The following is an 11,175-nucleotide window of genomic DNA, read 5'->3' on the forward strand; positions in this document are numbered from 1 at the left end:
TCAACTATATATACATATATATATATTATTTTATGCTTATAAATATTGATGATATAAACTAGAAACACTTACAGAAGTATTCACGAAGTGAACAATTTTACAATGTTAAAATGCTTTTAATTACTTTACCTGAAATTGAAATGTACCTTCAAATTCTTAAATTTTACAATACTAAAATGTTTATTAATTACTTTACCTTCAAATTTTTAAAGAGTTTCACTTGTTTTGTATGGTGTCATATCTCATGGATATAGAATCTACCAACAAATTTACTCCAAATGAATGCAACATAAAGGGATCCATTTCCTTTCTAAGATACTTGTTAAAATGTTTATAAATTATTTTACATTTAAGTTACTGTCACTAATGATAACTTAATATCAATATTATTCTCTTAAAAGAAAAACAATCATAAAGATTCTTTCAACAATTTATGAAATCAGCCTTAAAACAGCCGGTGTTGCCAAAAACTTCAATTCATAAACAATTTCAGTTACCATATCAATAAAATTATGTTGTTTTTTAAATCTCTGTTTATGAAAGTCACTTTTTCACAAGACCAATCTTTATAGTTTAATGACGAAATTAGAACAGGTAAGTTTATGGTAAACTAAAGTAAATTGACAATTGGATCAGTGGAATTTAATGTGGTTATTTTAACTATTTAATTATAAAAAATTTAATCCTTCAGTGTTCAGTTTGTGAATGATTTTTTTTAAGATTAAAACCTTAATACTGGATAATATTCTAGTTTAATTCTGAAATTAACTTTAAAAATAAAATTGACAATTCTATGAAATGGGGCTTAAACATTTTAATTATCTTAAACACTATCTGTTGGGCAATTATAAAACTAAATAGTACTACAGACGGTCAGCAGATAGCGCCATAACGACCGGGAGGTGAAACTTACAATAACCTACCAAGCGAGTTTGTAACCTGTTTTGTAATGTAGAAAGTCAACATCTAGAAAGTGATAAGTGATGTATACCTATGAGGGAGATACAGGACTTCCTGGTCCTTTATCGATTAAATTAATCAAAATAAATTCACACGGCTCTCTTATTTAAGAGTTACATTGAGTCTGTTAATTATTTTCACCCAGTAAAATGTGTTTCATGCTAACTCGAGATGTTTTTCAGGAAATTAAATGCTAGACACTTTTCAATTGTCATTCCATTCCTTTTCTATGTTATACTGCTTGGCCTTGTCTACAAGTATTCTATCCCTCTCAAGTCCGAAACAAAGCCAAAAAATTTTATGTCCATCTTAGAAAAAATTAGAAAGAAAAAACATGATATTAAAAAGGATTCTGTCATAGAGTTACAGGAAGTCAGTAAAAGATTGCCACCTGTCCAACTTCTTACTACTGTTTTTAAAAAGTAAGTGTCAATCAGCAATTTTATTTTTTTAAGTTATTACGAAATGCATTATTTTCATTATGAATTACTTCATAGTAATATTTTCATCTATACTTGCTAAGCGAAATCATAATATTTAATGTGATTACAATATTAGAAATGTTTGTGTTCATAACTCATTTTTTTTAATGCACACCGTTATTTTGCAGAGTTGATGTAGATGGAAATGATTTGTTAACACTGACTGAAATATCTGAATATATCCATAAACGCACTACACTTCATATTGAAGAAGCTATGAAAGAAAATTTTGGGCTATTTATGAGTATTGATAAAAATCCAAGAAATGGTAACAATTGAACTAATATTTATAAATATTCAATCTGATAGTTACTTTAAGTAACATTATACTAAAATATTTTATGACATCTTGAGAATGTAGTAGGATGCAGTTATGGAAAAAAAGTCTTCTTTTAATGGTTATTTCTGTGGAAGTGTTTCTAATGTACGATATGACCATGTATGCCATACCAGATGGTATGATAATATTGTTATTCGCTGTCATCATAGTATATTTTGATTAACTGTTGTATATAATTTTATAATTTGTGTACATTAATGAGGTTACTAAATGATCCAGCCTAATTAGAATCAGTTGTCCTGCAGATTGTTATTCTTAAAAATTTTAGAGACCTAAAAATAATTAATTGTACGATGTATTAAAAAATAATTATTTTAGAGCTGTTATGTCAAATTTAGTTTAGTCTGGGTGAAAGTTGACATGCAGAGAAAATGTTTGAATATGCCTTTTTCATGTGGCAGTGTAGCTGATCATAAAGCAATATTGTTTGTATGAATTTATGAGCTGATATTTAAGATGGGTCAACAAAAAAGTAACACCTGGGGTACACCTGTGTATACATGACCATTTGGAATTCAAGGATGGCATCTAAACAGTCAATGCTTAGTTGATGACATTAATTTGAAATTCTCTCTCATTGTATTTCAATTAAATAAATTGTTCAATGATCAATACACTTCACCAATAGGAAAATATTATTGGATTTTCTTCTTTCCTTACGCTCGTTTTTTAGCACTAACCACATAAAGAATTAAAGTATTTTATTCATTTTAGGTATCTTTGAAATCGGTTTTGAAGTATTTTTTTAAATAAATACTTCAAGCCTCTTAACATGATGTTCTAATTAGAACAATTGAGAAGAATAAGAGAACTGCTATTTTGGTTTTAGATAACTGTGCTGTTGTAAAGAATTATTGTAATGACCTAATACTTTTTCACAAATAAATAATTATCTATTTTAATCCATAATAGAAATATTTAGGTGAATATATTAGATGGAGTGCTAACAATGGATATTTTCTCAATAAGTCTGTATGATATCATTAATTTACATAACATTTACTTTTTTTTTTTGGATTAAATATGGATTAAGTTTTTTTTTAATTTTCACTTTCATTTCCTTTTTTTACTTTGTTTATCTCCTGCCTGGTCATTTCTGACATATGAGAGGAGAGAAGGATCATCAAACGGTGATCAATCCTCCTATTCAAACCATGGGGGAGGTTCAAGTTTTCATTCCATTGGACCACCACAGAATATAAGTCAACTTCACCCATGGATTCGAACTGGCACCACTGCAGTTTCAAGGTTGCTAAGGGTAACACCTTAACACCCTTGGCTACAAATAGCCCTGCTTTTACTTACTTATATATAAAATATTTTGGAAAGGGAAAGATTAGTATCATAAAAAGTTTCAAATTTTAGTCTATTGGAATTAACATTTTAAGGTTCACTGAGTCCAAATAACTAAGTATCAGAAAATTATCTGTGTGTATGTGGCCATGCTAGCCCAAAATCAAAAATTTGTTTGAAATTGAAATGTATGTATTTCTGATCATTATGTACCTGGGATGTTGCAGGAACTTTTTCACAAAAATCGACTTTTTGGAAGTCATAAATTTTTGTTACATCTCCATTGGATATACCTTGAGCTCAAATTTTATGTCCAAAATAAATGTTGTACATTTTTCATCAGTTTTTCAATTATTTTTGTCACCTTATGGACACTAACATTCCTCAAACTTGTTGAACCTATCAAAGTCAAAAATATATCCAACCTTGGTTTTATGACAGGTTGCTGTATCACTCATGACTTGAGTGGTTAGGAAGTTTATAATGGAAGGAGTGATATCTGGTTCGGGCTAGATCGGTTACATAGGGAACATTAAGGTCTTTATGTATGATTTTATTTGTGACAAAGTAAGGAGCATTGAGGATTTTACGAAGGATTTTGGATTGTAAGGATTGAATACGAGAGGAATTCGAAGGTTTAGTGGAGCCCCAAAGCTCAACTCCATATGTCCAGATTGGCCTTATTACAGTCATGTAGATCAGTCTTTTGTAATGTGTTGGAAGTTTAGAATGTTTGTCTAGTTAGTGCTGTAATAGTCGAAATCGACGTGCAGTTTCCTGTCTTTTCAGTCTTGTGTGAGGATTTCAGGTTAATCAAATATAAAAGCTAATTATAAAAGCTATTTTAATGAGTATTTATAAATCTATCATTTATTCAAAGCTATTTGAATGAACTGATAGCTAATGAATAAGTTGTGAAATTATTTTATATTTTTAAATTGATAATTTTTTTTTTTTTAGGAGTAATTAGTTGGAGTGAGTACCATGCTTATTTTCTACTAACTCATGGTGTTGATGAAGAATATATACGGAACCACCCAGAAAAACATCCTGGTCTTGGGCGTTCTCTGAAAGGTTGGAATGTATTAATTTTTACTTTCGCTTACCTATATATAGTAAAGGAAAAAAATTGTTAGCAATAGTAATCATTGTATAATTACAAAATATTAAAGAATTTTATGAATAACTAATGGAGAAAAAAAAGGACAAAATGGATACATTCGATTCAAACAGGAAAACTGTAACTGCCCATGGCTTCATTATCTTTTGCTAAGTTGTTGTATTCTAGGCAGGAACAAAATTTATATTTGTCATTCCTTCCTCAAGACCAATTAAAATTAACAAAATTACTTGTGCAATTTCTTTTGTATGTTAGATGGTAATAATTATAGTGATGCTATCTTATACTTTATATATCATGGCCAATTTTAATTTATTTTTATTCATTATTCATTAATATAAAAATATATTGGTTATTTTATTGCAGAAACTATTGCAAGAGACAAAGCATCTTGGTCTGAAGCTGCAAAGAGTGATCCTGACTTTTTAACTTTAGACGAGTTCTTAGCCTTTCGGCATCCAGAATCAAGTCATGCAACTCTCCTAACACTTGTGGATGACCTTTTGGATAAATTAGGTATTTTGATTTTATTAATCACTGTTTATTATTATTCAATAATAAAATTATGGTTGAAATTAATTTTCAGATATGATTAATATATTTTAAATCATGGAGCTTAAGAAAAAATGACTGGACATTAGTCATGGAACATAAAAATGTTCTAGTTATTAATTTTTTATCAGATTCTATTGTACAGAATAAATAAAAAATGTGATAATGTGTGTATAGAATGTGATGTATCTCATATATATTTTATTAATACTTTTATAATTACCACATGGACTGTTCAAGTTTTCATAATAATCTAACAATATATGACATGAATAAACATTCATATGCCCCTATAATGTCAAAGTTGTAAGAAGTTTTTCTTACCTTGGCTCTATTATCAATGAGAACCAGGATGAAGAAGAAGTTAAAAGCAGAATTTCTGCTGGAAATATTTCTCCATTTTAAGGCTAATCAAAAACAAACTTTTGTACTACCAAGTTTATGCTGTACAAAGCGTTAATAAGGCCAATTGTCACATATGGTGGAGAAACGTGGACCCTAAGCAATAAATGCATTAACCTGCGAGACAGGCTTGAATGGGTAATTCTGAGGAGGATCTTTGGGCCAGTATTCGAGAATGGTAGTTGGTGAAGAAGGAAAAAATTATGAACTGTTTGGGCTGTACAAGGACTGTAGCATCTCATCATGTATCAGGCAACAGAGGCTTAAAAGGCTTGGCCATGTGATGAGGATGAGCGAGGAAAAAATGGCTCATAAATTGTACATTATCGTTCCGGATAGTGTGTGGAGACGTGGTAGGCCGAAGGGCCGATGGAGGGATATTGTGGGGCAGGATCTGCCACAACTGAGGATCCCTGTTACCCTTACAGAAAATAGAGAGAGATGGTTGGTGACTGTTGAGCTGACCAAGGGCAGCTCCATGCACCTGTTGTCCCAATAAAAGAATAAGAAGATGATTCCCTAGAGATGTTAGAAGAACAATATGGTCGATTTTGACAAAAATTGGTGCTAACTCATTTTATAAACCTGCTGACAAACCCTTAGAGATTGTGTTAGCCTCTACTTTTAGGCTTTTAGAGTTAAGGTTATTTGCTCTTTTGAACATTGGTGAAAGGCATTAGCAGAAATGTGTGTGAAGCTTGATATAAGTAAGAATTTTTTATAAGCATCAACAAAATTCCTTTGTACATCCAAAAAGCTTAACAGCGAAGCATAAAATCATTTTTCTGTTTAAGAAAAAAACTTTTAATCTATCTAAAAGCATTTAATTTTTGATAGATTAAAAGCATTTAAATTATAGCAGTAATACATACTTTATTAGTGTTATTGGGTGTGAATGAACAATCTTACCCCAATTGAAACAAAATTTGTAAAATAACTGTTATTTTAAGTAAGAAGTTTTTTAACTTCTAAATTTAAATATTTAAATTCTAAATCTAGTATTAAATATGAGTAATGATTATGGTTCTTTTTTTATTAATATTCACAGAATTTAAGATATTGATCTGTAGGTGAATTATGATATGATTTCTTAAAATGTTTGGTTTATAAGAGGTGTTGTATTCCTATTATTTTTGCTTTTAATTTTCAGTATTATGTAATACATTTTTATACTTTCAGATTTTTGTACCAATAATTACATGAAATAAGTAATGAAAAATTTTATTTATGAACTTTTTTCATCTATTTATTTTAGATGAAACAATATTAAAGGTTTCCCATTTATGTTCAATTTTATTTTTATCATGTTTATTACTTAAAATTTTGATTTTAACTTATGTAAGTGCTAACATATATGGGTTCATTACAAAATAGACTAGTTATTTTATAATGAAACTGGTATGATCATTCTAGTGATCTCTTATCAGCAATTCCAGAGATCATTATAGATGGGAAACCACAGTACAATATCTTCTTATTTTTGGCACTTTTGGCCACTCTCTATGCTTTGATCCTTTATGCAATGCTAATTTATGTTCAACTTGACAACCTTTCTCCTCTTCCCACTTTCATGTCTCTCTATTAAGTTTTCTGCTCAAAAGGCTTAGAATTTTAACTTTTTCTCTCCATTGTGACATGATGTAGTATTTTAGCATCACTATATGATTTCCTTGTGAAATGTTCTACTAAAGACTAATTTCTTTAAAATTTTCTCAGATCGAGACGGAGATGAAATGTTAACTGAAGAAGAATTTGCTGTGCTTCAAGTTAGTGGAGGAGAAACACTTGTTTCACAAGGTGAAGTTAGACGCCGGGCAGAATTCAGAAATGTTATTGATACTGACAGTAATTCTTTGGCTGATCGCCATGAACTTCTTGTAAGTAGGAAGAAATTTATTAATTATAATTCTCTTTTTGATATAATAAATATTTTATATATAATTTTTTTTTTTTTGGCGGGTCTTGAGGATCAGTCAATAAAAGCTCTCACTACACATTTTAGACAAACAGAACAAAAAATTATACATCGAGAAAAAAACAACTTCAAACGAAATTTAAAAGAAATGTTCACAATAGAAAAACATAAGAATCAATTCATCAATAAAAAATCAGATGTAAAAAATTTAAATTCATGTTATTCTAACCTAATAAATACGTAAAGACACAATTAACAACATAAAATAGAAACAGACAAAATATAAACAACAGACTGACTACCTGCTGAAAAATAAACAAAACCGAACAAAAAAAAAAAAAAAATGAAACCTTAACAAGCCTTGCCTTCATTTCAAAAACGATTTAGTTATTCCCTAAACCTGAAGATGTTAGTATCATAATGTAGAACACACTGCAGTTGATAATTGTAAGTAATGTTTGTATTAAACCATATTTTGATTATAATATTTATTAGTCAGAGATTGCACTATGTACTTATAGTTTTGGAGCAGTTATTTGAACTGAATGTATGTTCTATAAAACTGTGTTTTCTCATTGTAGGGTATGACTATGTTAACAATAAAGTTACAAAACGTTACCAAAACAAAGTTGTATTATTGACTGATCTTAAAGACCCTGTTCAAAACTGTTCCTTAGATGATTATGTTTTAATTGCTGTAGAACCTTGCTAATCTGTCCTTGGTGGGACCACAGATTCGTTAGATTGATTAAAAGATTTTATTAACTGAAAAATAAAATCATATTTATCATCATATTAATCATACCATAAAATTTAGTTGCAATTTTTGAAATATAAAATGAGCATACAATACAATCTCTACTCATGAAGTACTCTTTAATCTGTCTATATCAATATCTTCTGTATTTAAAACATAATCATCTCAGGAACTAAACATAATCATTAGTTTTACTTTGTTTGCATATATTTATAAACTGTTCAATAAAATACTAGCACTGCATAATGGTTTATTAAGGCACAAGAGGCCTTTATACAAGGTTGTGACATGTGCTACCTAGAAGTCCTAAAATAGCCCCAAATAATACATAAAGGCCTAAAATATCATTATGTTTCATAATAATCAAAGATATGAACAGAGCAATGTAGATGCCTATTTCTTTTAATTAATTATTTTTTATAAGTCCCCTTAATCAGCCCAGGTCATTTGAAAATTTTCCATTGTGAAGATTGTCCATTGGTGAAAGGAGAGTTGTCTGTTTGTCTTTTAGGAAATGTTTCACTGTATTTGATTTTTTTTTTCAAATCGTTAGTAACATTGATTCAATTGGGCAGGCTAAAATCAAATATTTTTTTAATCCTTATTTAATAAATCTTAAGGAGATTGGTAAACATTTCATATTTAAGAAATAAAATTATGTTGTATTTTGACCAATTTTCGTAAAAATTAGTTGCAATTTTTGAAATATAAAATGAGCATACAATACAATTTTAACATACTACTCTACTTCGAGTTGAAATCATTATTTGTTTCAATTTCCACAACTTCTGTATTATTCAGGAGTGCATAACTTCTCCTCACTATTTTTTTATTTATTAGTAAGATAAAAAAAATAATATCATTACTGTTTCCATTTTCTATGGTTCTTACGATAATACCAAAAAACTTAACAATCTCATACATGAAATGTATTATATATGCTTTTACTGAGTCTTCTCCCTTTGATTACCTTGTGGCATTATAAGGTGTTGATATCAGTCCATCTATGGTGGTATAGTCTAGCTATAGCTATAAAGGCTACTCCATGGAATTAATGGAACATGAAGGGACCGTTCCACTAGTAAATTTTTTATTTCAAATATAATAATTATCTATTGTTTATTTACAATGAGAGATGATTAATTATTATCAATTAATAAAATTATAAGGTCCTTTAGAGGAAGCTTTTATGAAAATTTGGCATTTAAGCTCGGTCAAACCCATTCAATGAGAATAAGATATGACCTAGATAATATTAATGACCACTACATTGTATATTGATATGAAAGGCTTAATTAAAATTGTTAGATTTATTTAGAAGAAAATGTTAAAAAAAAATCGGGAAACTGATGATATAAAGTGGTACTCCTGGTAATTCAATTTTCAAAAAGTTGTCGCATCCTAGGCATGTATGCAAGCTGTTTTACTACTTATCCCCTTTGTGTTATATATTTATATTAGATTTTATTTTATTAATTCTACTCATATGATTTTATGATTTTCATTATATCTTACTCTATATATGATTTATTTACTTTCTTACATTTTTCATTATTTATATATTTCTACGTCTTTGATTTTTCATAATTTTTTATTTTCTGTTGCTTATCTGACAAAATATTTTTACTATGCTTTCTGGCAAGAAGCCAAGTATGTAATGTTTTTACCTTTTAACAATCTGCTTCTTAGACCAGTATCTTTTATTTGGCTATAAGATGGATTATTGATCCTCCAGAATTTAATCTATATTTTTCTCCTTTTTAATTATTTACTATTTCACTTCATCTTCATCAGAATGTAAGATATAAATAAACAGAATACTAAATTTTTAAACAAAAACTTTATATGAATACCAATTAATTATAATATCAAATTTATTGCTTGTAGGAACTTTGGTTTATTACACGATTCATGGTTAGTAATTATTGATAGTCTAAAAAATATGGTAATCAACAAAAAGTATTTTTTATTTATCAATAACTATGATTTTTTTTTTTTATTGTTATTGATAAACGTAAATGTATAAATCTGCTAACAATTATTGTTTGCCTAATAAACCAGATCATTTTTGAAAATAATTGAATTTGTAAAAAAAAAAAAAGTTTACTTTCTGATGAGTTGTTTTCCTTTGTGTTCGAATATTTATTTACTAAAACTTCCTTGTCCATCAGTACTTCCATTGTATGGGTTTCAACATCCTCTCCTTGTAACTACATACTTTTCCCAGCAATACTCCCATATCTGTAAAGATATGAGAATGCTGTCCGCACATTGGGTGCCGTGTTTGCTCACGTTAGACCAAAATGTGTTTGAATGAACATTTCATATGCTCTGTTGGCGCAGTTTAGGCGCAATAAATCCGAGTTTCAGCGCAGATTAATTACTGTAAATGAAACTTGGCTACACCATTATATGCCCGAAACAAAAATGCAGTCCAAACAGTGGACTGCAAAGGGGAAACTGGCTTCAAAAAAAGCAAAAACTATTTTCTAGGCTGGGAAAGTGATGGCGACTGTTTTTTTGGAATAGTCATGAAGTTATTTTAATCGACTATCTTCAAAAAGGAAAAAAACATTTCAGGAGCATACTACGCATCATTACTTGACAAGGTGAAGGCAGAACTTGTGGAAAAATGGCCATATTCGCAGAAAAAGAAAATCCTGTTTCACCAAGACAATGCACCGTCTCACACCTCTCCTTTCAATATATATTACTCGATATATGATTTCATTTACTTTCTTACATTTTTCATTAGTCAATTTTAATTTTTCATTATTTATATATTTCTACATCTTTAATTTTTTTTTTTCATATTTTTTTTATTTTCCAATTCTGTTGCTTATCTAACAAAATGCTTTCCAATTCTGTTGCTTATCTACTTTTTAACACTCTGCTTCTTAGTTCAGTATCTTTTATTTGCCTATAAGATCGATTATTGATCCATACATTTTTTATTATTTATATATCTTTGATTTTTCATTTTTTTTTTCTTTCATATTTTTTTATATTCCAATTCTGTTGCTCATCTAACAAAATATTTTTACTATGCATTCTGGCAAGAAGCTAAGTATGTTATGTTTTTACCTTTTAACAATTTGCTGCTTAGAACAGTGTCTTTTATTTGGCTATAAGATCGATTATTGATCCATACATTTTTTATTATTTATATATCTTTGATTTTTCATAATTTTTTATTTTCTGTTGCTTATCTGACAAAATATTTTTACTATGCATTCTGGCAAGAAGCTAAGTATGTAATGTTTTTACCTTTTAACACTCTGCTTCTTAGAACAGTGTCTTTTATTTGGCTATAAGATCGATTATTGATCCATACATTTTTTATTATTTATATAT

At 28.8% G+C, this 11,175-nt stretch overlaps 1 protein-coding gene across 2 annotated transcripts in view; it reads left to right on the forward strand.

Moving 5' to 3' along the window:
• The first annotated feature begins 930 nt into the window (after window positions 1–930).
• The window catches only part of myd (mayday), a 14,716-nt gene continuing 4,471 nt past the window's right edge, over window positions 931–11,175 (forward strand). For both annotated transcript variants that reach the window (XM_014434595.2, XM_014434604.2), the window contains exons 1-5: window positions 931–1,382; window positions 1,571–1,710; window positions 4,036–4,149; window positions 4,562–4,711; window positions 6,866–7,026. In XM_014434595.2, coding sequence (XP_014290081.1) covers window positions 1,132–1,382; window positions 1,571–1,710; window positions 4,036–4,149; window positions 4,562–4,711; window positions 6,866–7,026 — 816 coding nt within the window. In that variant the 5' untranslated portion in view covers window positions 931–1,131. The remainder of the gene's footprint in view (window positions 1,383–1,570; window positions 1,711–4,035; window positions 4,150–4,561; window positions 4,712–6,865; window positions 7,027–11,175) is intronic.

This window comes from Halyomorpha halys, unplaced genomic scaffold (assembly GCF_000696795.3).
Source record: "Halyomorpha halys isolate HHAL.00 unplaced genomic scaffold, Hhal_1.1 Scaffold46.1, whole genome shotgun sequence".
NCBI lineage: Eukaryota > Metazoa > Arthropoda > Insecta > Hemiptera > Pentatomidae > Halyomorpha > Halyomorpha halys.